Consider the following 24,686-nt stretch of genomic DNA (forward strand, 5'->3'; position numbering starts at 1 on the left):
ATGGACCGGTACCCCGCAGTTCAGCATAATCGATTCTACCCAGTGCTTCCCTTCAAGGAGGCTCATGTTGAAGGGTGCATGCACGGCCAAATCCATAAGTGTCTCATTTGGGTAGTACACTAGGCAAATGTCATATTTATTTAACTAGGCAAGTCAAACACATAAGCCCCCGGAGTGCATTTAACTTCTCTCTCTTTGAAAGCATCACTGCTCAGTCAATAATATATTCTTATTTACAATGACAGCCTAGGAACAGTGGGCTAACTGGCATGTTCAGGAGCAGAACGACAGATTTTTACCTTGTCAGCTCTGGGATTCGATATAGCAACCTTTCTGTTACTGGCCCAACGCTCTAACCACTAGGTTACCTGCCGCGCCGTCATACTTTGGATATGGGGATATATATATATCATAATGCATCATTTGAATTTCCAAAGATATCTATTGTATCTATTGTAGCATTTTATAGCACAACTAGCATTAAAATGTCATATTGATTTAATTGGCTGTCTGAACTGCAATTTGTTCAATGCCAGTGCCCTGTCATTGTCAATAATATTCAGGTGTCAATGCAGTACTGCACTGACTGCATTGACTCTGCGTTGCTGTCCTGAGGGTGCCACTTTTTTGCGCATAATACCATACTCTCACAATCTCATCACATTCTCCACATGTGCCAGGAAACACTGTTGGTTCTGATAATGCTGTGACAGTGACATCTATATTCCGTCTTCCTAGCCCGGCAGCGGAGATAAACAGAGCATCCTCTTCTCACAGAGAGAACTCTGCAAAGATGCAGAGGGACGATCAATCAATGGGTGTACGGGGGAGCGCTTGCCCGTGACGTAACCGATGCTGTTGGGTGAATGAGCGGAGGAGAAACCTTCTAACCATTCCGTTATGTGCACAATAACATGTTTTAAGAGTTGAAAGCAGGACTCACAGCAATGGATATGTGGATATGTCAGTTAACTGCCTGCATTTTAAATAGTAGCTACATGTTTGGAAATGGTGCAATCAAACAAGGTAGGTTAGGATGTACTAAGTTAGGATGAAACTGCCGCATGTGCATCTGCCTTGCTAGCTAGGCTATCTAACGTTAACGTTAAATAGCATGCTAGCTATTTTGCTAGGTAGCTAAATTACTTATTCCAGAGATAAGAAGAAAACATTTGCTTGTACCAGCTAACTAGCTGGTACATGTCGGATAGTTAGGTAGGTACTGTAACTAGCTAACGTTAGTTATCTAGAAAGATAGCTTCGCTATCATTGGTTTGTTGATAGCTAGCTAACGCTGCCAGGCAGTGGATGCAGAGCTAGAGGGTGGCGCTTTATTGTTAAGCAAAACAGGGTAAGGTCGTCCTGGTGCAGGCTAGCAAATTTTATCAATGCCAGTTAACTGTACAATTTCTCCCTCTACTGCAAGACATTAGACCTAACGTTAGCTAGCGAGCCAACCAGTTTGGCCGATAATATCAAATCAAATTCTTATTGACAGAGTTTGTCAAAATGTGCTGAGTATGCTGGAATAGGATTGATATGTTGGTTTGGTAAATTGCTAGCTAGCTATGTCTGTTGGCTAACTGAAGCATCAAAGAGGGTTAAGGGAAGTTGTGAACAAGCAGCTCTAATGTCATTCTGTCAGTGTGAGTATGCATGCATGAGTATTACATTCTTAAAACCACCTAGTGCAGTAAAGGACTTGGCTAAAAAAAAGTAGCTAGCGTGCAATAGAGGTTGTAGATTCTGCGGATTGGGCTATTAATATTTTCAGTGATTATCCAGTTTGATAGAAACAATAATTGTTATAGCTGTGGGTATAAACAAATAGATTAAAATGTTTCAATACATCCTTTACATTAGTTTATTGGTAAAGAAAATGAAATGACAGTGACAGCACGCAAATTATGACATCTCTCTGAGGACACATGTAGATGGAGGTAGCCAAGGTCCCCAATACTTTTGCATGATTTGTCAGATAAAAGATCTAATTGTCTCTGTCCTTTCTCCCTTACTGCAGTAAGAAGCCAGTGACACTAATGCCAGGTTCAGACCTTCGTTGGGAGCACTCGAGATGAGTTGCGTTGTAGAGCAGGCGGCAGACATCCTGTCAGTGACAGACCTGGTCCGGGAGAGATGGAGAGTGGTGAGTGACTATAAATACTACCGGCTGCAGAAAGGGCACAGCTAGCTTGCATCAAATCTGTCTTGTTGCTGCGCCCTTTCTCATAGCCAGACTGCAGCAGAGATATTGTCAAGGCGGCTTTCTATAATGTGTTACGTAAGTGTTCATTAATTCAACATTTCTTCAGAATATCATGTTCAACGTAGGATATGGACTGCTGGTGTGTGTACCATTTTTTCCCCCCCTAGGTACAGTACGGCACTTTTCACACAGGACACTTAGATTTTCACTGTCGCTTTCTCTCCTCCCACCACCTCTCTTCTTTCTTTACTACCTGAATTCTACCTTCTCCTCCATTCCATTTGCAGGTGAAGAAGATTGGCGGGGGAGGCTTCGGGGAGATCTACGAGGTACTGGATCAACTGAGCCAGGTCAACGTGGCCCTGAAGGTGGAGTCTGCACAGCAGCCCAAACAGGTGCTGAAGATGGAAGTGGCTGTGCTGAAGAAGCTCCAGGGTGAGAGATAGGAATACGTCTAAAATGGACATCGTTAGTAAAACACTGAAATGTCCATAACTAGGAAATTCACTTAAAAACCTGCATCTAACCTTTATGGAAAATATTGATTGCATATTTACATGAATCATTTAGCCAGATACTGTACATATCTGGTGTGTCGTAAGCTACATTTATGTTTCTCTGTTTCAGGGAAAGATCACGTGTGTCGCTTTGTGGGCTGTGGTCGTAATGACCGCTTCAACTATGTGGTGATGGAGCTTCAGGTAGGCTGTACAGTGTGTGCGTTCCCGCTCTTTGGAATATTTGAAACCTTTTGATTGTAATGTGATTTGTGGATTCAAATAACGTATTAAAAAATGTGTGTAAATGCATGATTGAGTAGCTCAGCCTTGGGTGACCATGACAATGTCCCATACCCCATCCCACAAACATTGCTTTACTGTGTCCTATAGGGGAGGAATCTGGCAGACCTGCGCAGAACTATGTCTCGTGGCACCTTCACCATCTCCACCACTCTGAGGCTGGGCAGGCAGATGCTGGAGGCCATCGAGAGCATCCACTCTGTGGGCTTCCTGCACCGGGACATCAAACCGGTAAGAGGTCATGGGGTCACAACGAGGGAACAATGGGGGGTGATGCATCAGGAGTGAGGGAACAAAATGAGAGCATAAAGGATTTCCTGGTAACACCTTAACTTAAAGCATTAATGCAGGTATATCGCATTATTATGCAGTAATAATGTATTGCACAACTTGTCATAAGCATGTATGACCCTCTTATAATGTCTCATGGTCATCTCGTAATGATCCTGACTAAATCCCAGACATTTTTATTAAGAAGGAACATTTAATAATACATAATAATAGTACATGGTACTTATTTTATACCAGGCTCTACAGAAAAGTGTTACTGGGTTTACCTTGAGATAATTGCCTGTTCAATCAGATTAATGTTAAGGACGAGACTGAGTAGCACTGACTGATGTTACCTGCGTTTTTTACCGCTCCAGTCAAACTTTGCCATGGGACGCCTGGCCAGCACGTGCCGATGCTGCTACATGCTTGACTTTGGTCTGGCCCGGCAATTCACCAACTCTTGTCAGGAAGTGCGCCCTGTAAGTATTCCTCCCTGTGTGTGTACGTGCCTGCCTGCGGCGTGCGTGTGTGTATGTATTAGGTCCCAGTTTCATTTGTGCAATTCTCTGGCTACATTCCAATGTCCACTTATAATGAAGCAATGTATTGGACATGCATTCTAAGTAGTATGCTAGTGTAAATACTCCAGCTTCAATCTAATTTCTTATCTTTCTCTCTTTATTTCTCTTTCTTTCTCGCTCTTTCTCTCAGCCCCGTCCTGTGGCAGGGTTCAGAGGAACTGTGCGCTATGCCTCAGTCAATGCACACAAGAATAAGGTGAGTCTCTCCCCTTCTCCTTTACTTGGAGTCAACCATATATTATATTATTTATATATATATATATATATATATATATATATATATATATATATATATATATATTTACAAACACACACACACACACACAGTACCAGTAAAAAGTTTGGACACACCTGCTCATTCCGGGGGTTTTCTTCATTTAGACTATTTTCTACATTGTAGAATAGTAGCGAAGACATCACAACTATTAAATAACACATATGGAATCATGTCGTAATCAAAAAAGTGTTAAACGAATCAACATATATTTTATATTTGAGATTTTTCAAAGTAGCCACCCTTTGCCTTGATGACAGCTTTTCACACTCTTGTCATTCTCTCATTCTCCAGGTAGTCACCTGGAATGCATTTCAATTAACAGGTGTGCCTTGTTAAAAGTTAATTTGGGGAATTTCTTTCCTTCTTAATGCGTTTGAGCCAATCAGTTGTGTTGTGACAAGGTAGGGGTGGTATACAGAAGATAGACCTATTTGGTAAAAGACCAAGTCCATATTATGGCAAGAACAGCTCAAATAAGCAAAGAGAAATGACAGTCCATCATTACTTTAAGACATGAAGGTCAGTCAATACAGAACATTTCAAGAACTTTTAAAGTTTCTTCATGTGCAGTTGCAAAAACCATCCAGCGCTATGATGAAACTGGCTCTCATGAGGACCGCCACAGGAAAGGAAGACCCAGAGTTACCTCTGCTGCAGAGGATAAGTTCATTAGAGTTACCAGCCTCAGAAATTGCAGCCCAAATAAGTGCTTCACAGAGTTCAAGTAACAGACACATCTCAACTGTTCAGAGGAGATTGCGTGAATCAGGCCTTCATGGTCGAATTGCTGCAAAGGAACAACCACTAAAGGACAACAATAATAAGAAGAGACTTGCTTGGGCCAAGAAACACGAGCAATGGACATTAGACCAGTGGAAATCTGTCCTTTAGTCTGATGAGTCCAAATTTGAGATTTTTGGTTCCAACTGGTGTGTCTTTGTGAGACGCAGAGTAGGTGAACAGATGATCTCTGCATGTGTAGTTCCCACCTTTAAGCTTGGAGGAGGTGGTGTGATGGTGCTTTGCTGGTGACACTGTCAGTGATTTATTTAGAATTCAAGGCACACTTAACCAGCATGGCTACCACAACATTCTGCAGCGATACGCCATCCCATCCGGTTTGCGCTTAGTGGGACTATAATTTGTGTTTCAACAGCACAATGACCCAACACACCTACAGGCTGTGTAAGGGCTATTTGACCAAGTAGGAGAGTGATGGAGTGCTGCATCAGATGACCTGGCCTTCACAATCTCTTGACCTCAACCAATTTGACCTCAACCAACCAATTGAGATGGTTTGGGATGAGTTGGACCGCAGAGTGAACGAAAAGTAGCCAACAAGTGCTCAGCGTACGTGGGAACTCCTTCAAGACTGTTGGAAAAACATTCCTCATGAAGCTGGTTGAGAGAATGCTACAAGTGTGCAAAGCTGTCATCAAGGCAAAGGGTGGCTACTTTGAAGAATCTCAAATATAAAATATATTTTGATTTGTTTAACACTTTTTTGGTTACCACATGATTCCAAATGTGTAATTTCATAGTTTTGATGTCTTCACTATTATTATACAATGTAGAAAATAGTAAAAATACAGAAAAACCCTGGAATTGTATTTTTTTTATTATTTTTATTTTTATTTCACCTTTATTTAACCAGATAGGAATGAGTAGGTGTTTCCTAACTTTTGACTGGTACTGTGTGTATATATATACAGCTGTATGACTATGTTCTCACTTTGCTCACACATGATGTGTGTGTCTGGGGTCTGTAGGAGATGGGTCGCCATGACGACCTCTGGTCTCTCTTCTACATGCTGGTGGAGTTCATGGTGGGCCAGCTACCATGGAGGAAGGTCAAAGACAAAGTAAGTGTGTGTGTGTGTGCTTGTGTACGTGTATGTGTACGTGCATGTGTGTTCATGTTCTTTTCTCTCTACTCACAGGAACAGGTGGGGAACCTGAAGGAGGCCTACGACCATCACCTAATGCTCAAACATCTCCCTTCAGAGTTCAGCGTCTTCCTGGATCATATCCTGACCTTGGACTACTACACTAAGCCTGACTATCAGGTCTATAGCTTTCCATATGTGCTCGTTACCTCATAAATATCCAGTAAATAAACTGAAATTCCAATCTTCCTCAAACTGGAATTGGAATTTTGTTTACTTCCTAATTTTACTGAATTTGAATGGAATTGACCCCAACCCCTGTGCCTCTGTCTGCCGACAATAGATAATCTTCCTGTTGTCTCGTAATGCTAAATATCAATGGTTTGGGTTGTTCTGTTCCAGCTACTAATATCAGTGTTTGAGAATGCCATGAAGAGTCAAAGTGTGTTGGAGAACGACCCGTTTGACTGGGAGAGGTGCGACTCGGAGGATATGCTTACCATCACCGCCTCGGCCACCACCGCCCAGCAATTCACCCGCCTCACACCAGCTTACATGGGGTAAGAACTGAAATAATGGTGGACTAATTGTTTAAAAAAGTAGAGGAAAGGTAGAACTGTGGTATCAGAAGTAGGGTTGCAAAAGTTGGGTAACTTAACCAAAATTCCTGCTTATTCCATCCCCATTCCAGGAATCTTTCAACCTGGATTTCTGGAAAACCTGGTCATTTTAGGAAAGTTCCCGAAATTTTGCAACTCAGATCCAAAGTAGTAACTGTTCTATTCTAAGATTCAGAAATGTACTTTGTCTGGCTTCTTGTTGATTGGTGGGATGCAGAATATTTGTTTGAATGCTTGTAATTAATGCCTCATTGGTCAGCATTTGCTGATTGAACTATAATATCTTCCTTCAAATTGACGGCGTCCAACTTTTGTCCGACTCATGCAAGTCAACCCATAGGTTGTTTTTATATTCCAAACTTTTCGGGGGAAGGGGAAACCTGCATAGTCAGTCAGAGATCCCCATGGAAACCACAGTCCTAATTTGTGCTCTGAGAAGTAGCAGCTGAATGACCTTCCCCCTCTATCTCCTCTCTCTCCTTTTCTCATTCCCTCCCCCCTGCCTCTCTCTCTCTCTCTCCTGTCTCTTACTCTCTTATCTTTCTCGTTCTCCCTTTGTCCTTCTCTCTCTCTCCCCCCAGCATGGCCAACGCCTCGGTGCTCCCCGGCGAGCTGCAGAGGGAGAACACTGAGGACGTACTGCAGGGCGAGCGCCTCAGCGACGCCGACAACTGTCCCCCCATCCCGGCCCAGCACCAACGTGCTGCCCAGGGTGCGGACGTGTGGGAGGAGATGGACCGCAACCGCAACCGAAAACACACCGCTGCCCAGAAACAACAAAAAACACTCATCAGGAAGGTCCGGATTGGAACACACACACTTTTTTTTTGTGTGGTCTTTTTTAATTTATTGACCATCAAAATAAATACTGGGTTTGAGACAGAGGAACACGTGCTATGAAAGAAACACCCCTGTTAGTTTCCTTTAACTGCTGCAGTTCGGCTAACCTTGTCTACGTCACCAGGAGCATTTTTCAAGCTACTCTACTGTTCTTAGTCCAGCTGCAGTGATGAGTATTAACAATGTGCAGAACACCACTGAGACGCAATTATGTGACGATATGACCTGAACAGCAACAGCAATCAAATATATTACTAAGGGAGAAGCAAGGGGCTGAATGAGATTAGCCTCTTACCTCATCCCCTCTTTGTGTGTGTGTAGGAAGTCACCTGGCTTTGTTAACGTCATATCGTGGAATCTACCTTTTAAAATAGTATTTCCTACTCCCAACACCTTTTTTGTGACACAGCTACATTCCTACCCCTTCTCCAGGTGGTGAGTGAGGACGAGCACAGCCAGAACCAGGGGGGTAACCAGAGCCCCAACACAGGTTCCGTCCAGAGCTCGCCCAGACGGGTGCGCTCAGAGACCATGTTCCTAGACCGGGCAGCCCCCCTGCTCCGGCGAATGAGACACAGCCAGAGCCTGGCCTTTGAGAAGAGACTGGCCCCCGAACCCAAGCCCACCATCGAACGCTTCCTCGAGGCCTAGTCAGTTCCTTTTACCATTGTGCTACAGTAGTTGAATCGTTTATATTGTGCTACAGTAGTTGAATCGTTTATATTGTGCTACAGTAGTTGAATCTTTTATATTGTGCTACAGTAGTTGAATCTTTTATATTGTGCTACAGTAGTTGAATCGTTTATATTGTGCTACAGTAGTTGAATCGTTTATATTGTGCTACAGTAGTTGAATCGTTTATATTGTGCTACAGTAGTTGAATCGTTTATATTGTGCTACAGTAGGTGAATCGTTTATATTGTGCTACAGTAGGTGAATCGTTTATATTGTGCTACAGTAGTTGAATCTTTTATATTGTGCTACAGTAGTTGAATCTTTTATATTGTGCTACAGTAGTTGAATCGTTTATATTGTGCTACAGTAGTTGTATCTTTTATATTGTGCTACGGTAGTTGAATCGTTTATATTGTGCTACGGTAGTTGAATTGTTTATATTGTGCTACGGTAGTTGAATTGTTTATATTGTGCTACAGTAGTTGAATCGTTTATATTGTGCTACAGTAGGTGAATCGTTTATATTGTGCTACAGTAGTTGAATCTTTTATATTGTGCTACAGTAGTTGACTCGTTTATATTGTGCTACAGTAGATGAAACTTTTATATTGTGCTACAGTAGTTGAATCGTTTATATTGTGCTACAGTAGGTGAATCGTTTATATTGTGCTACAGTAGTTGAATCTTTTATATTGTGCTACAGTAGTTGACTCGTTTATATTGTGCTACAGTAGGTGAAACTTTTATATTGTGCTACAGTAGTTGAATCGTTTATATTGTGCTACAGTAGGTGAATCGTTTATATTGTGCTACAGTAGTTGAATCGTTTATATTGTGCTACAGTAGTTGAATCTTTTATATTGTGCTACAGTAGTTGAATCTTTTATATTGTGCTACAGTAGTTGAATCTTTTATATTGTGCTACAGTAGTTGAATCTTTTATATTGTGCTACAGTAGGTGAATCGTTTATATTGTGCTACAATATGCACTAGGACAGTGCTTCTCAAAGCACCTCTTGGGGACCGCTAGACATTTCACAGTTTGGTTTTAACCCTGAACTACCACACCTGATTCACCAGTCAAGGGCTTGATGATTAGTTGAAAAGTAAAATCAGTGTTCTAGCTCTGGAAAAGATCAAATACATGGAACTGTTGAGGGTCCCCGACGACAGGTTTGAGAACCACTGCACTAGGACGAGGCAGGCACAAGGCAGAGTGATTTGTTTTAACAAATGAACAGTCCTTAAGACTCCCTTCTGTATTCAGGTTTTTGTCTCAGCCATGCTCTATTTTGTTGGACTGTTCATTGGCAAGTTAGGCAGATCTAATTTTCATTAGTCAACTTTAAAGATTAATTGAACGATTACGCAAATGTCAATTCCCAAATGTCTTCTATATTTGCAGTTTGGGGAAGCAGCGTCCTCAGGAGCGAGAGAAGACCATCCCAGAGAACGGCGGGGGGCAAGGGGAGCAGGTTGGCACCCCCTGCGACGAGGACCAGGCGACAGGGACCCCCGGCAGAGCAGGGACCCCCGACCAGGAGGAGGGGGCTGGGGCCAGCAGTGGAGGCTTTGTGGCCCTCAACCTTAGCACTGTACCCCAGGAGGGAGACTCCCAGGAGTGGGTGATGCTGGAGCTGGAACAGGGGGGAGGCAGCGGGGCCTCGTGGGCAGCCAAGCCTCCAGGAGACGACGCTCTGGATGGGGATAAACCAGGGACCCAAGCAGAGGCCCAGGACCAACAGCCTCCCTCAGGCCCAATCAGTCCCGTCCAGTCCCACATGGCCCTGCCCTGTACCTGGTTACTGGGCGGCAAGAGGCTGCCTGGGATGCTAGGCCACTTGGGCCGAGCTCAGATGGAGCAGGTGAGTGAAGGTTTGGCAGAAGAAATGCTCACACAGATACTCCATGCATACGTACAGATCTATTCTGGGCATTCAAATGTTACTTTTTCTAAATGTTTTGGTGCAGCATTTCTTAAAAATGGCCCTGACGGTGCATTTACATCCACTTTGAAGGAAATGTTTTTTACTTCACTGCAGGTTATTTTTTGAATGCTAAGAACTGTACACACACACACCAGATACACAGAGAAATCTGTACTTCGCTCTACTTGTGCCTCCTCACCCTGTCTCCCAATCATCTCTGCCTTCTGTCTTTATTTACAGTCTCCCAACCCCGTACCGCAGTCCCCAGTGACAGAGAAGAGTGAAGCCATACCGCTAGAGGCCCCGTTCACCAGACCCACTGACCCCCAAGAGGGCAAGGTTGGTGAGACGGTCCAGTCAGCCCCCAGCCCTGTGCCAAGCCTCATCCCAGCCCACCTCGCCAACGATAAAGACCCAGAGAGCGACTCTGGCCTCCCCGACCGTTCCTCTGAACCCAACCAGCGCCCCCAGGTTGAGAAAGCTAGAGGCGCCGCAGAGAATGCCGGCACTGTCTCCTCCTCACCCCCCCCGGTCCTCCTGCAAAGGGACTCCCCCTCCTCGTCCAGACTGAGCCGCATCCCTATAAGAGACCCAACTACCGCCCCGGATTCCCCCATCCCCCTCACCACGGATCGCCTTCACCGCTGGAGCAGCCCCGTGCCCGGCTCGCCCTCCCACTCGCCCTCGCCATCCCTCTCCTGCGACAACCTGCTACCCTGTGGTGTCCGAGAGCGTCTCCTGTCCTGCTCGGACCGCGGCTCACGCTCCGACTGGCTTGGGGAGGACCGCGACCCCCTCTCCCTCTCGCTCTCCTCCTCGGGCAGCAGGAGTAAGATCCCGCGTCCCGTTAACTCCCCTCTTTTGGGGCCCGAGCAGCATCAGCAGCTCTCCTCCTCCGGCAGGTTCCTGCCTCGCCCGCCTCCCGGGAAACCGCCCACCCGCCCGGCTATAGACAACAGGTATGAAAAACATCGCATGATGTCACAGCACTGGGCCACATTCAGTAGGGCAAGCGTTATGGCACGTTGCATATAGAAATGTGATGAATTCCGCTGGCGTAATTTCTCATTGGACAGCCTTTATTTTTCAGTCTGTCTACTCTACATTACATAGCCGTGTCTGAAAGTTCCACAACATTGTGCCCTGCTGAACACAACCTTGGTAGGCTGTAATAGTAAGGGTTGCAGTTTTTTTAATTTATTCTGTTCTCTGCCCCAGTAGGCACCGGCGGTTCCGGGTGCGTGCCAGCAGCACCAGCGATGCTGACTTCCTGGCCAGCCTGACCCAGCTGATGAAGGACCGCGGCGGTGCACTCTTCAGTCCACCGCCGCGCCCCCGTAGCTCCTCCTCCTTGCTGCAGCGCTCACTCAGCTCCTCCCCCTCCCGTCACGAGCTCCGCGAGGGGGGTGGGGTCTTCGTGGAGCGCAGCTGTTCTCCGTCCAGCTTCTCGGGGTCCCCTCCCCCTCCGCGGTACCCCCAGGACAGGCTCAGCGGGCAGCAGGGAATACCGTGGGGTGCAGGGCCCGGTGCCCGAGGGAGGGTCTCGAGCCACGAGGGTAAAGGCAGTGGCAAAGTGAGCCGATAAGTGGACAGAATTGGAAACAGGTTGTTGTGCAGAAGGAGGATGAATGTTGTCCGGGAGGCAGAGCTCAGCGATTTCCACTAGATAGACCAGCTGCAAAGTCAAAATTGGCTATATATCGTAACAATTAGGTCTTAATAGGGTTAGGTTTAAAATTATATTTTTGTACTTTGTGGCTGTGTCAGCTAGTGACCAACCTGCAGAGCTGCCTCCAGTACATGAGTAATCCCAATAAATGCCAACCTGCTGTTCCGAATGGCACACTGTAGTAAAACGTTTTGCTCCGGTTAACAGACACGTTCAGGATGTACCTCTCCGTTTCACTGAGATTCAAAACGTTTCCTCCCCAATGCACACGACCCAGGCGGCAATGGTGACTAAGACTGTAATAATGTATGTACAGAGAATATACTGTATCTGGTCTTTGATAGCATGTGTAAATATATATTATCTACTACTGTACTCCAGGGAATGTACTGTATGTAATGTATGATAGAATGTGTCTATTTATTTGTTGGATGCGTCTCGAACTAAAAGTACTTGACAAATGTAGCTCGATTCTGCAGTCGAAACGAAGAAAAGGTTTCCTAAAAAACCTTGAATGCCAACTCTTCTCTCCCCGACCCTAGTCCTGTGCTCTTAACACTATGTATGTGTGTATGCAATGAGACCAAAAAGATCTGTATTGTATCATATTTGAGGAATGGAAAGGAGGTCTCCTAGTGTGTGTATATATGGACCATTTGACCCTAGTATAGAGAGCACTTTAATGCTGTTCAATCAAACTACGTTTTCCTCTTATTGCACCAACACATCAGCCTTCATTTGTGAGGACCAGGGTATGTAAACTTCATTCCTCCTTTCCCTTAGAAACCACTACAGTAGATTAAACAAATTGTAATTCAAGCTATTTAAAGTGTCACTCACTCTGGCATATTTACAATGTATTTGTATGCTTTTGTTGTGAGAAAATCTCTTTGGTCATGCAGAGGTGTCACAATGTTGGAATGTAAAGAAAAATCACATCTCATACTGAATTAATGTAACAAGTGCATGGATATCATTGCAAATATATTATTTTTATCATTTGTACAGTGTCCGCTAAAAAAAAATCTGTATTTTTTAATAAACTGGTCCCGATCAAATATATTTATGATGCAGACCAGCAAAATAAGAGTATTTTTATTTCCCCACTGCAGAATAATTTATCATAATTTCAGGATTGCAGAAAATCAAATCGGGTGTACATTTGGCATTTAGTGAAACAAAAATATAAATGTAACATGCCACAATTTCAAAGATTTTACTGAGTTACAGTTCATATAAGGAAATCAGTCAATTGAAATAAATCCAATAGGCCCTACTCTATGGATTTCACATGACTGGGAATACAGATATGCGTCGGTTGGTCACAGATAGGGGCGTGGATCAGAAAACCACAGTATCTGGTGTGACCACCATTTGCCTCATGCCGCGTGACATCTCATTCTCATAGAGTTGATCAGGCTGTTGATTGTGGAATGTTGTCTCACTCTTCAATGGCTGTGCGAAGTTGCTGGATATTGGTGGGAAATGGAACACACTCAATGGGTGACATGTCTGGTGAGTATGCAGGCCATGGAAGAACTGTGACATTTTCAGCTTCCAGGAATTGTGTCCAGCACCTTGAGACATTGAGCCGTGCATTATCATGCTGAAACATGAGGTGATGGCAGCGGATGAATGGCACGACAATGGGCCTCAGAATCTCATCACGGTATCTCTGCACTCAAACTGCTATCGATAAAATGCAATTGTGTTCGATTTCCGTAGCTTATGCCTGCCCATACCATAACCCCACCCCACTGCTACCATGGGGAACTCTGTTCACAACGTTGACATCAGCAAACCGCTCGCTCACATGACGCCATACGTGGTCTGCGGTTGTGAGGCTGTTTGGACATACTGGCAAATTCTCTAAAATGACATTGGAGGCAGCTTATGGTAGAGAAATTACCATTAAATTCTCTGGCAACAGCTCTGGTGGACATTCCTGCAGTCAGAATGCCAATTGCACGCTCCCTCAACTTGAGACATCTGTGGCATTGTGTTGTGTGACAAAACTGCACATTTTAGAGTGGCCTTTAATTGTCACCAGCACAAGGTGCACCTATGTAATGAGCATGCTGTTTAATCAACTTCTTGATATGCCACACCTGTCAGGTGGATGGATTCTTTTGGCAAAGGAGAAATGCTCACTAATAGGCATGTAAACAAATGTGTGCAATAAAATTTGAGAGAAAAGCTTTTTGTGCATACGGAAAATTTCTGGTATCTTTTATTTCATCCCATGAAATATCTGACCAACACTTTACATTGCGTTTATATTTCTGTAAAGTATATATGAAATAATAAATTTTCAAAGTAGTAGACTACCTACACGTTGTCTTTATTACGTTACGATGCAACCAACAAATGCGTACAAAGTGTCAAGTTCCATTGCCCCCCCAACATACAAACATTTGTTTTACTTAATATTTATATTTAAAAAACAATGCTGTCAAATCTATTTAAACAGACATGTGATCTGTAACAGTTATTTATCCTTAACAGCAGTCTAACTAGGGTTCCAAGCCCTAAAAAATAACCCCAACCTAAGCCCTGTCCAGAAACAACCCTTAGCCCCAATCTAGGCCCTATCCAGAAACAACCCGTAGCTCCTACCTAGACCCTATACAGAAACAACCACTAGTCCCCAACCTAGGCCCTGTCCAGAAACAACCCCTAGCCCCAACCTAGGCCCTGTCGAGAAACAACCCTTAGCCCCAATCGAGGCCCTGTCCAGAAACAACCCTTAACCCCCAAACCTTCAATAAACTTAATGTAGATCCGTAGGTAATGTGACATGGTAGTAGCTCCTTCTTGCGCGCTGATAAGCCAAGATGAATCTCTGATAGTGCTTATGGGGTGGGGGTTGTTACTGAGTGAACTAGGCCCTAAATCTAATTCTAGCAAAATTGGACAGTATGTACATCTGTGGTCAAAGAAGAGTAGCATGTACTATATTATGTAGTCTTTGCTTACCCTTACTGTTGATGAAAAGTCTATGTTAAAGAAGACTGGTATTATTCCTTCAATTTGATGAATATAGGACTTGCCATTTTAGACAAGCTCTGTGTTCTATAAGTGAAATGTTATGTCTGGGCAGAGCCATATAGAGATGCATGGCTATATGGGTTTGAGATGTGATATGTGTTCTAGAATACCTGCTCTATTTTCTAGAATGCTAATAGTCTATCTCTTTCATGGGACTTCTGGTCCATGTTGAGCTAGCAGTTCTTGATTGTTTACATCTGGTCATCTCAGTCTGTCATTGTACTCTTCTAGAAGAGAGGGGCGGTTTGCCTGGGATCATCTGGCAGCACACTGATGGAGTCCTCCGCCTTCCCACACAGCATGCACAACATTGTGTACTCCTGGAGTGGAGAGGCCCATGACGTTACCGTCAGGAGAGAAATCACAGAATAGTCAATGCAGTTATGAGGTATTTACCATTGTGACACCCACCTTGGACCAACATCATTTTTTATAGTTTCTTTCACATAATGGTATGGAAGTCTTCAACCATTTTCACACCATTGTGCCGACCCGAACCTTACTGTGCTAGCTCGGATATATTCTCTATTATTACTCTGGTGGATGTGTAACCAGGCCAGCACAGTACAACTTGCCTTGGTTCGGCTTGGCTCAGTAGCGTGAACAGGGTATTATTGCACTGTTATTCAGTGAGTATTTAACCTTCAAAGGAGAAGTCTTTACCTGATAATCGTCCACCACAGAGAAGGTATACTCATGCCTGGCTACGACGTGGTCACAGTTTTTACACACATCTGCCAGGTAGTAAAGAAAGGCCACTCGTAAGATGAAAATCATCTCCAGCACAGCCACACACACACCTTTCTCAGGACCATGTTCATTAGACACAAAACAGAAGAAACTGGGAGATACTATCTGAAATTGTCCAATTAGAAATCCTTGTTTTTCTGTTGCAAAAACTTTTGACCCGAAACATCACTGGAACAACATTGACTCACGATCATAGGTGACTATCTCCTCTCCATCCTCATCCTCTGTGGCCTTGTTGCTGATCAACACAAAATCCCTCTGGTGACAGTTGGCACAGCCCAGGTAGTTCATCAGGTAGGAGCCATTCTCCAAACATGTGTTCCCCTGACAACCAGAGATGAGGGTATTTTACAGTTGACAAACAATTATCTAAGCTAGATTCCATATTCAGTTTGACAGAAAGATCCTTTTCAACGTAAAATTGATAAAAGCAGTCATCATAAAATACAGAGTTATATACTGTTACTAGGTGACTACTACTGCAAATATGTTTACACTAGATTCTCAGTTTTGCTCCGATTTTTTAACCAGACTCACCCTGTCAGGGTACTCTTTCTGCACACAACCATTACACATTTTGCTCCTTTTCAAAAAGCCAGCAATAGATACAGTAAAAACGGGTAGTAATCTCTAACTATATGACGTGACTCGTTTTCTCACGACAGTAAATTATTATCTTTCAATTCTCAACAAAAAAGGTTTTCTTCACTGAAGCTACTTCCGCAATGACAGGCTATTCTAAACTTCCGGGAATAGAACTAGAGGATGCACCTGATTGGCTCTTCGGGCCAACTATGAGGAGGTGGATCAGCAGCGGTGGGGTGTTTTGTGGATTACAAGCATGGCGACCAAATTGACCATGTGAGATTTGCTGAGTACAATAATCTACAAAAAAAACTATAGGAGGTAAGTATGGTTTGTACACTGCAATGCATGTTTCTACACAATTCATAAACTAACATGTCTGTGGTCCTGGTATCTTGAGAATGTTTTGAAAACGTGTTTGCCATATTTTGCAAACAAAGCTAACGTTAGCTAGCTAGCCAGCCAACCAACCTCTAACGTTAGCTAGCTAAACCTTGACAAACGGACAGTAGTAATAAATGCTAAAAAGAGCTAGCTAGCTAACAATATAATGCATTGTTTGTATCTGACTGTTTGTAAATTAAATTGTAAGTAAGTGAGTATTGGATAGGTTGATTGTCATGACACACCATCTCACAGACACTCAAATATTATATTGTTGAATCCAGGTGGTAAGAAATTGCACGGTAGCCAGTGATTCATAACTCCAAAGACGAGGCAATTTTTACATTGTAAAAAGTCTTGTCTTTGGAGTTTTAAATCATAGCAAGGTAGTTAGGTTTGAAACTGTCATTAGCTCCTTAGCTATCTTCAAAATGTGCTGCATATCATTTTCCCTTTCCAGAGATGACACCGACTAAGAAGACCCCAAGCGTGAAGGTGGAGGTGTCTTGCTATTGTATATTATGTCGTAAGGTCTACCTGAAAAATGTAAGATCAATCTTATTATTGGTATAACCATATTTCCCAGAACAGAGCACATTTCAACTGGATTACTTGTACAGTGTTAGACAATATTTTATAGATGATAACAAATTATAATTGTCCATACAATATTGGCTACTATGTCATAGATACTTGCATGCTGTGGATTGTCATTTTTCAAGATTGCCATGTCTTGAGAGATGTTATTTAAGTTATGATTTTTTTATTCTTCTCCTAACTATCCTACAGGACGCACACAAGCACATGCAGAGCATGCTACACCACCGAGAGCTTGAGAATGTGAAGGGCGGGTGAGATTCAATTCCCAACCATACAGGTCTTTTGTGAACTGAATAACCTATCTTAATGCAGCCATATCTGTAATAATTAGTACCATGTCCCTACAAAAAATGATGTTTTCAAGTTAAAGACTGACTCTCTATTACTTGGTGGTGGTTAGTTCCACACACCGTCTAAGTTCCATTTCTAGACCTGGTATTAAGTTTATATGCATTATGTTTTAATTGTAATATAAATTGTTCTTCCTGTTGTGAGAGAATTTTCCACCCAGGGCACCATTGGGAATGAACCCCTGGTCTCAATTGGTCTGCCCTGAGTAACTAAAAGTTAATAAATAAATAATCACTATTAGAGAAATAAGCATGGCCAGGACTAGAGAAATAAGCATTATGAGGACTAGAGAAATATGCCACCCCTCCTCTTCCCCAGGGATTGTAGGCACTGGTGCAAAGTGTGCAACGTGTTCTCTCAGGGTTTGACTGAGTACGCCAAGCACATCTCCACCCAGTCGCACGGAGACAAGATCAAGAACCCGCCACGGAAGACTAAGCCTATGTATGTGGAACAAGACCTCGACGCAGAGCTGCTCTCCAAAATCAGGGAAAGGAACAAAGAATTGCATAAGATGGAGTGAGTTCCATGTTTATTACATTGTCTCTTCATTTTAGACAAAAGGAGACCTGAGAGTACTTTGTAAAAATGTAAATTGTTGTGCCAGTTGAAAAAATTCTTACAGCTTCTTAAAGCAGCTACATGCACTACATTGTCTTTGTCATACAAGACACATGAGATACTAGAGTTTGCTTAGCAAAGAAGCCAGTCTTTTAGGGATGTGCATCTTTCCTTTCAAGACGATTCCAAAATAATCTAGATACATGGGATACGATACAGGAACAATACGTTTCAGTTTAAAGGATTCAGTGCGATTCGTTTGATTAAAGGAATGAAATCAATGCCATTCGATAGGATTACGATTCGATGAACTAACATTTGTTGCACTAACACATTAATTTCCCGTTCTAAATGAAAATCTAGAGCTCATGAGCTGGTCCTCTCTGTGTGTGTGTGTGTGTTAAGGATATAACTAGGGATGCAAAGTTTTGTCAATTGTTGCCGAATAAACAACCCCCATTTACCGGGTAAGAAAGGGTTAAATACTTTTATTCTGATAAAACACAATTTTCAACAGCGCATTTGATAAAATATAACCTAGCAAATTACATTGGTTGTTACTCAACTAATAAAGCACAATGTTGCGCAAGCCATTTAACAAACATTTGAATGCTCAAGGTGACATGTTCAGGAATAGGCCTACCTCTTGTTGGTCAGCGCGCGAAGCTGAGCACTGTTTGACTATGCTACTGATATTGCCTGGGGTTGATGCAAAATTACTTGTAGATCAATGACTGTCAACACAATTACTTGCTTAGTTCAACAATGATGGAGAGAACACAGTTGTCACAAAAGAGGTATTTTCAGAAGGTAAAAATAAAGTAATATGAGCAACCCCAAAATGATGAACCGGTGAGTCGTAATGTTTGAATCGATGTTCTGACCGATGCATGCTACATTTGGATCGCCTGGAGTTCATGCTACATTTGGATCGCCTGGAGTTCATGCTACATTTGGATCGGTTTGGGCCCTGCGGGCCAACGCACTAATTTCTTTGAAATTTGAACCAGGGACCGATGCCTATTGTTAAATCCCTACTGGCTTTATTTTGAACGTCATTCCGTTTGTCTTCCAACATAGGAAAAAGAAAAGGAGGAAGAAAAGGAAACTAAATCTAAAAATGGAAGCGCAGCAAGACCCCGAAAAGCAGAAAGCTCCCACGCGGAAATGTCCCAAGCAGCCAAAGGGACAAGCACTGAAATGGATACCGCAAGTAGCAAAACTAAAAGAAGCTAAATCAAAAACACCAAAAAACCTGTCCAAAGAGAAGAAACCCCAGCAGAAGACATTATCACAGCCGCTCAGTGGTAAGATGGTGCAAAACAAGGAGAACAGGCTCGCCTGTAAACTCAAGTGTCTGCCCCCCAGTCAGCCAGCCACACCGCAGGGGCAGAGTGGAGCTCAGCCTCCCTGGCCAGAGTTTAGGGGACCCCCAGGTGGAACATGCCACCCCTATAGTGAACAACACACCCAGTCCACATTGTCCCAGCCCCATCAAGTTGGCAGTAATGACAATCCTCCAATTTCTGGCAGTCCTGACGTCCAGAGCCTGGGCACTAGTGTCAGAGGAAGGGGCTTCAAAGCTAGCAGGCCCAATGCATTTAATAAGAGCCTTAGAGGATCCGGAGTAAATCCTGTGACGCCACCACCAGGCCAGCTGCGGTGGCCTAAAACCAGCCAGTTGGGTTACGAGTTCTATGGGCAGGCACCCAGTAGGCCCACCCCCAGAAAGACCCAGGATATGGACTTCACTAGTGATCACCTACCATCAAAAGGAGCAATCATCTTCAGCCCAGGGGAGGGACTTCCTGGTAGTTCCACTGCCCCCGTCTCTACCTCCAGCTCGGGTCCCTCTGGTCAGGGTGACAGCGACAAGGGCCGGATACGGAGCGTGGACGTCACTGTGATGCTGCGTCAGGTCCGGAGAGCCCTGGGGGTGAGGGAGCCACCAAGAGCCTCTTCCGTCACCCCGACTCTCACCACAACTCGGGGCCTTCGCAGCGGGGCAGAGGTTGAGGCCGAGGAGGGCCTAACCAGAAGGACACAGAGGACCAAGTGTGGAGAGGCAGCCACACTTTCCAGCTCCGCAGTCAGCCAGTTCACCAGCCTCCCCGCCACCACCACCTCCCTGCAGTCCCCACAGGTTAGCACTACCAGATCTGTGGCTTCAAGTGAAACTCGGCCTCTCCCTGGCAACCAAGCTAAACGAGGATCAACCCGATACCCCAAGGTAGAGGAAAACAGTAACTCACAACCGACTAAGGAAGGTGCGGGATTGGCTTCAGACACATACGGTCCGGGTAGCAGCCAAACCAATCCCCAGGAATGTTCAACTGTGCCCCGACTGAGCACCCTTCCACGATCCACCTCTCTGAAGAGGGACTTGACCCAACGTATCAGCAAACCTGGAACCCATGAGCCTAACCTGAATGCAGCTCGCCGGATACGGAAGGGCGAGGGAGAGAAGGAGACGGGGACAGGGGCGGGGCTCAAACCCACACTGAAGAAGCTGCTCAGCTCAGCAGGGTCACAGAGGAAGGTCAACTGGAGGGAGATGTACCAGGAGGCCAACCGGAAGAAGCAGGAGAAAGTCAAAGGCATGCCCAGGTGAGGGAGGGCAGCACTTAACCTGGGTTTAGTAAACCAGTCCTATGTCTTTTCTTGGACTAAAATGTACTTTCAATGGATATTCTTCATTTAGAAGGATTGGTTTTTAGTCCATGACCAGGAAAGCAATTTGATTATTCTGGACCATTGTGTATTTTTTTTAACAATGCAGTTTAAGACTAAGATAAAATCAAACTGTCTCTTTTGACTGTTGTTCTGGGAGCATGCATCTGTTTTGCTCATTACAATATTATCTGTAATTGGAAGGTAATGGTTTCATGTTGCAGGTTTGGCATTGAACTGGTGAACCCCCTCTCTGACCCAGAGGGCCTGGCCCTGGATGAAGACGAGGACCTCCCCCTAACAGAGGGCTTCCAATGGGAGTCTGCCTTCCCCGACGGAGCCCCGCCCCCTGCAGCCCTACCCACTCCCTCTCTCCCACGGGCAATGCCTGCTAGTGATGTCATCAGAGAGCAACCGTCAGAGGCTCGGACCCTGGGATCGGAGAAGCCTAGCACTGCACTGCGGGGTAGCAAGTCATCCCGAGCCCCTCAGTCTTTATGTGTGAAGACTGAACCAGAGCAGTACAGGGAGGCAGGAGTGGACAGTGAACAGAGCCAGTTGAATACAAAGAGGAAAAAGAAGAAGCGGAAAGTGGTAAGGGGAGGAGTTAATAGACAATCAGGCTGCTACTTTTCCTGCTTCTTTAAAAGTCTATTGATGTTAACAAATGTGCCAGCTAGTGTTGACCCTTCTCTTTTCCTCTGTCTTTGTCTCAGGATAGTGACTTGTTAGACACCTCTGGTGTGGATCAGAGTGGGAAAAAGCAAAAGGTTAAGTCAAACAGCGGTAAGTTGTTTCTTAAATTGTTTTTGTTGTACCCTCCTTCCTGAAATATGCCCATATTGTTACTTCTCTGTACATTATAATCGGTTCTACCCCGGCTACCATAAAGAATGAGCCCGGTATTGTTACTGGAGAATGAGCCCGGTATTGTTACTGGACCTATTGTTAACAGCATGGGTAGTAATTGCATAGCTTTAGATTCTATCCCTGTAACCCCACTGAACTTAATGATTTTTCATCGTAAATTTAGCCAATTTGACGACCGCACATAGGCCAAATACCCCTTTGCGTTACCTCAACTCCGGCTGCTTTCAGGAGTGCCTGCATGTTGCTCAATAAAAAATATGTCTGCACAGCCGCACTTACCCCGGAATGAGCCGGTGCAGAGGGCTCAGACACCACCCATAGCCATTGGGAACAAGGTTCGGGGTTTTTCGCCGCCAAATTTATTCGTTGTCAGATTTACCTTCCGGCTTGCTTTTATTGTTGTTACTCGGGTCCATTACCGGTGCCTGGGGTATGGGTAGTCATGACTACAAGCACTGCAAAGTGAGCGGAATTAGATTAATTGAACTATCTCCGCCCAAACTGCAATAGCAGTTTTGGCGGTGGGGTTCAACTCTGTCATCAAAGCGGAGGTAGAAATTCCCGCATATTCATTACCTTTATCTGCTAATACCAGATGGGTGTGCAAATGTGTCTTCCATCCGATCAACCTACTCACTTCCCCAGTCCTTTTGATGCTGACTACATCTACTAATTGTGGTTTATCGGTTTTGCTTTTGTTGATTGAACGCTGACATCAAAACACTGGTGTATTGAGCTTTTAGATTAAGGTTTTATGTCATTGTGCCAACTCACAATAGCATCTCTGAATTCATTATTAGATTCGTCATCAGGCAATTTTATCTAGTTGGCTACATTTTTCTCATATTCGAACCGAATTGGTAGATTGCTCGTGCGCCTCTTTCAGCTCCCCTAAGACTTTTCTTCCTCTAGCCACCCTTTAAAGGGAGGATCGGGGCCGCCGGTCGCCATTTAAATAATTCTTATTCCGCCGCTTCTCCCGACCGTGTTTAGATTTCCTCACCTACGGCTCCAATACACACCAGTTTTAACTATTTTTCCAGGTAGTGATACCCACTAACAGGAGAGTAGTTACAGTATAGGTGCCTAATAATTTACGGTATAGGTGCCTAATAATTTGGTCACGGGACCTTGATACCTTGTATTAAAACCAATACTGAAACGTTTGACAGTTTACTACTAGAGAATATGGGAGACCTAATGTTTTATACCAGTGTCACGCCTCAAATAAAACTGTTGTTGACAACACGCGTTACCAAAATTACTCACTTGTCTTCCTATTTCCACATAATCTTTCACGATTCGCCGCACCAATAGGGCATAAACCAAGCTCTCTCATTATTGCTACTGCTAATACACACATCACTTTCAAATAACGTTCTAATATCCTTTCACTTTTTTCAACCATGGAGGGGGCCTTCTTCCAGAACCTACAGGCAACCTTCTATCACCATCCACATTCCCACTCATTGGCAATGTTTCATCTTTAAGCACAGATATTCTCGGATATCTCCTATTCTCCACCGAATGCACTTCCTGCCTTTGTCCTTCTACATGGACTACTTCTCTACAGCCTATCAAGCATGACAATTTATCCATACCCACACATACTTTACGGCCTAACGACCACCGCGGCTGTTGTTTTCACCCCCCTTACTGGTCTGGCAGGGAACCAACCCCACTGGGACTTACCCTAGCCTGAAATTTACCTTACACCGTAGGGTCACCCACAGCTCTGAACGTGGAACACCCCTTCACTCGAGACTTACCCTCCGCATGGACCACCCGCTTGGGACTTACCGTGGGCCGACCACCTATGGCTCTGGGACTTATCCTCCTTAAGAACTACCCTACCCCGTAAGCTCAATTTATGACGCTCGCAGGAATCATCCCACTCGGCACTCACCCCCTAGGGACTTATACGCCGCAGGGACCACCCTGTTCGGGACTTACCCTGTACCATAAATCTACGACCGGTCGAACACAATGGGACTACTGAATAAGCTCACGCTTTCTAGGTCCACATCTTAATTTGTGTTCAGCCTACGACTCATCTCCCCAAGATGTCAGAATGAGTGGTAACAGGTATAGGAACTGTGCCTACCTTGTTTTGGTGCTGGCTTCTGTTCCACTGATTTCGAACTCTCCAGTTCGACTGTAAATCGTGGTGAATCCTGCCGACAACGCCAACTATTAGGGTCTGAACAAACAGAGTAAAAACTCAGATGACTAGAAACAGCTCAAACCAAGTTTATTCAACCCACTGAGTGCTTATTGCAAACACAACATACAAGTCACACAAGCACATATTTATACCTTCCGAATAGGTGGAGTCATCTCCTTGCATGTCTAAGACAGTCCTTCTCTGTTGTTAGTCAAACACAGTAGTTTCCTCTTACTGGTATTGTCAGGACCCTCATGGAAGTGTGTGAGAGAGAGGACTGTAATCAGATAGTCTTCAGGCTGGTTCTGCAATAACTGGCCTGCCTTATCAAGAACTGAAACTTGACTGTTGCCCTTTGCCTTCTTCCTTAGAAACATTTATATTCAACAATAGCATATTTGAGCAGAATATGAACTTTCTGCACTTCCTTTTTCGCACTCTAACTTTCCATACACAAAGTTCCTCTTTGCCCTTCCTTCCTCTTTGACCCCCAACATATACATTTCTTATATATTTATTATGTAAAGTAATCACTAAGTTCTGGTATGTTTAACATGAATAAGTATATTTCAAGCTAGAAATTCAACCATTTATAACTTTGCAATAGAGCTATATGTCAATGTCGGCAATTTTTTTCTTTGCTCCATGTTCCATATCACTGTTGTAACTCATTTCCATAGTCAGTCGGTGTGATCACAATTCTGTGAGTGCATCTCAATAGTCCAAAGTGTCTTTCTTTCCTTGTCTCCCCTCCTTTACCTGTACTGTGAAAGAACCGGGAAGGGGAAAGACACTCCCCAGTAGGGTTGAACCGGGAAGGGGAAAGACACTCCCCAGTATATTGCTTTGACATGTCCTGTGTTTTCCAGTCATTGCTGATGAAGGAGATGAGACTGGTAAAGATCCCCACATGAGACTTTTGAGATTCACACTTTGTCTGTGTCGTCG

General features: G+C 44.2%; 3 protein-coding genes across 11 annotated transcripts in view; 2 read left to right on the plus strand and 1 right to left on the minus strand.

The window, feature by feature from the left end:
- The first annotated feature begins 596 nt into the window (after window positions 1-596).
- On the plus strand, window positions 597-14,307 carry ttbk2b (tau tubulin kinase 2b). 3 transcript variants are annotated; one of them, XM_071369588.1, is made up of 15 exons: window positions 597-1,026; window positions 2,021-2,146; window positions 2,494-2,641; window positions 2,834-2,907; window positions 3,097-3,237; window positions 3,654-3,758; window positions 3,991-4,056; window positions 5,907-5,999; window positions 6,078-6,203; window positions 6,426-6,583; window positions 7,225-7,441; window positions 7,916-8,133; window positions 9,564-10,023; window positions 10,327-11,045; window positions 11,305-14,307. In XM_071369588.1, the coding sequence occupies exons 2-15, from the start codon at window positions 2,075-2,077 to the stop codon at window positions 11,669-11,671; spliced, it is 2,964 nt and encodes a 987-aa protein (XP_071225689.1). In that variant the 5' UTR covers window positions 597-1,026; window positions 2,021-2,074; the 3' UTR covers window positions 11,672-14,307. The 3 variants fall into 3 exon arrangements, with proteins under 3 accessions (XP_071225689.1, XP_071225691.1, XP_071225690.1); XM_071369590.1 differs by having other exon boundaries at window positions 11,308-14,307; XM_071369589.1 differs by having other exon boundaries at window positions 597-862.
- On the minus strand, window positions 13,954-24,626 carry churc1 (churchill domain containing 1). Of its 3 annotated transcripts, none has more exons than XM_071369597.1 (5): window positions 24,498-24,626; window positions 23,679-23,774; window positions 15,742-15,877; window positions 15,467-15,537; window positions 13,954-15,123 (listed from the first exon to the last, which is right to left on the minus strand). In XM_071369597.1, exons 1-5 carry the CDS (start codon window positions 24,609-24,611, stop codon window positions 15,031-15,033), a joined length of 510 nt encoding a protein of 169 aa, XP_071225698.1. In that variant the 5' UTR covers window positions 24,612-24,626; the 3' UTR covers window positions 13,954-15,030. The 3 variants fall into 3 exon arrangements, with proteins under 3 accessions (XP_071225698.1, XP_071225699.1, XP_071225700.1); XM_071369598.1 differs by lacking the exon at window positions 24,498-24,626 and adding an exon at window positions 23,891-24,118; XM_071369599.1 differs by lacking the exons at window positions 23,679-23,774; window positions 24,498-24,626 and adding an exon at window positions 16,091-16,348.
- The window catches only part of znf106b (zinc finger protein 106b), a 44,816-nt gene continuing 36,446 nt past the window's right edge, over window positions 16,317-24,686 (plus strand). The window contains exons 1-7 of one of the 5 annotated variants that reach the window (XM_071369583.1): window positions 16,317-16,459; window positions 16,983-17,068; window positions 17,312-17,373; window positions 17,792-17,992; window positions 19,115-20,641; window positions 20,929-21,298; window positions 21,421-21,490. In XM_071369583.1, coding sequence (XP_071225684.1) covers window positions 16,985-17,068; window positions 17,312-17,373; window positions 17,792-17,992; window positions 19,115-20,641; window positions 20,929-21,298; window positions 21,421-21,490 — 2,314 coding nt within the window. In that variant the 5' untranslated portion in view covers window positions 16,317-16,459; window positions 16,983-16,984. Of the gene's footprint in view, window positions 16,460-16,982; window positions 17,069-17,311; window positions 17,400-17,791; window positions 17,993-19,114; window positions 20,642-20,928; window positions 21,299-21,420; window positions 21,491-24,686 lie in introns of all 5 variants that reach the window. The other 4 variants (XM_071369585.1, XM_071369584.1, XM_071369586.1 and 1 more) reach the window with 4 other exon arrangements.

The sequence above is a fragment of the Salvelinus alpinus genome, chromosome 27, assembly GCF_045679555.1.
Source record: "Salvelinus alpinus chromosome 27, SLU_Salpinus.1, whole genome shotgun sequence".
Classification (NCBI taxonomy): Eukaryota; Metazoa; Chordata; class Actinopteri; order Salmoniformes; family Salmonidae; genus Salvelinus; species Salvelinus alpinus.

What these genes read in the sequence shown, in the direction of transcription:
- ttbk2b (XM_071369588.1), top strand. Translation starts at nt 2,075, where the DNA reads ATGAGTTGCGTTGTAGAGCAGGCGGCAGACATCCTGTCAGTGACAGAC. An exon ending in ACACTAAGCCTGACTATCAG is followed by an intron (nt 6,204 to 6,425) that starts GTCTATAGCTTT and finishes GTTCTGTTCCAG; the next exon opens with CTACTAATATCAGTGTTTGA. An exon ending in GAACGCTTCCTCGAGGCCTA is followed by an intron (nt 8,134 to 9,563) that starts GTCAGTTCCTTT and finishes CTATATTTGCAG; the next exon opens with TTTGGGGAAGCAGCGTCCTC.
- churc1 (XM_071369597.1), bottom strand. Translation starts at nt 24,611, where the DNA reads ATGACTGGAAAACACAGGACATGTCAAAGCAATATACTGGGGAGTGTC. An exon ending in CCGGTTCTTTCACAGTACAG is followed by an intron (nt 23,775 to 24,497) that starts GTAAAGGAGGGG and finishes CTGTTTGTTCAG; the next exon opens with ACCCTAATAGTTGGCGTTGT. An exon ending in CTGTGGTGGACGATTATCAG is followed by an intron (nt 15,124 to 15,466) that starts GTAAAGACTTCT and finishes TCTCCACTCCAG; the next exon opens with GAGTACACAATGTTGTGCAT.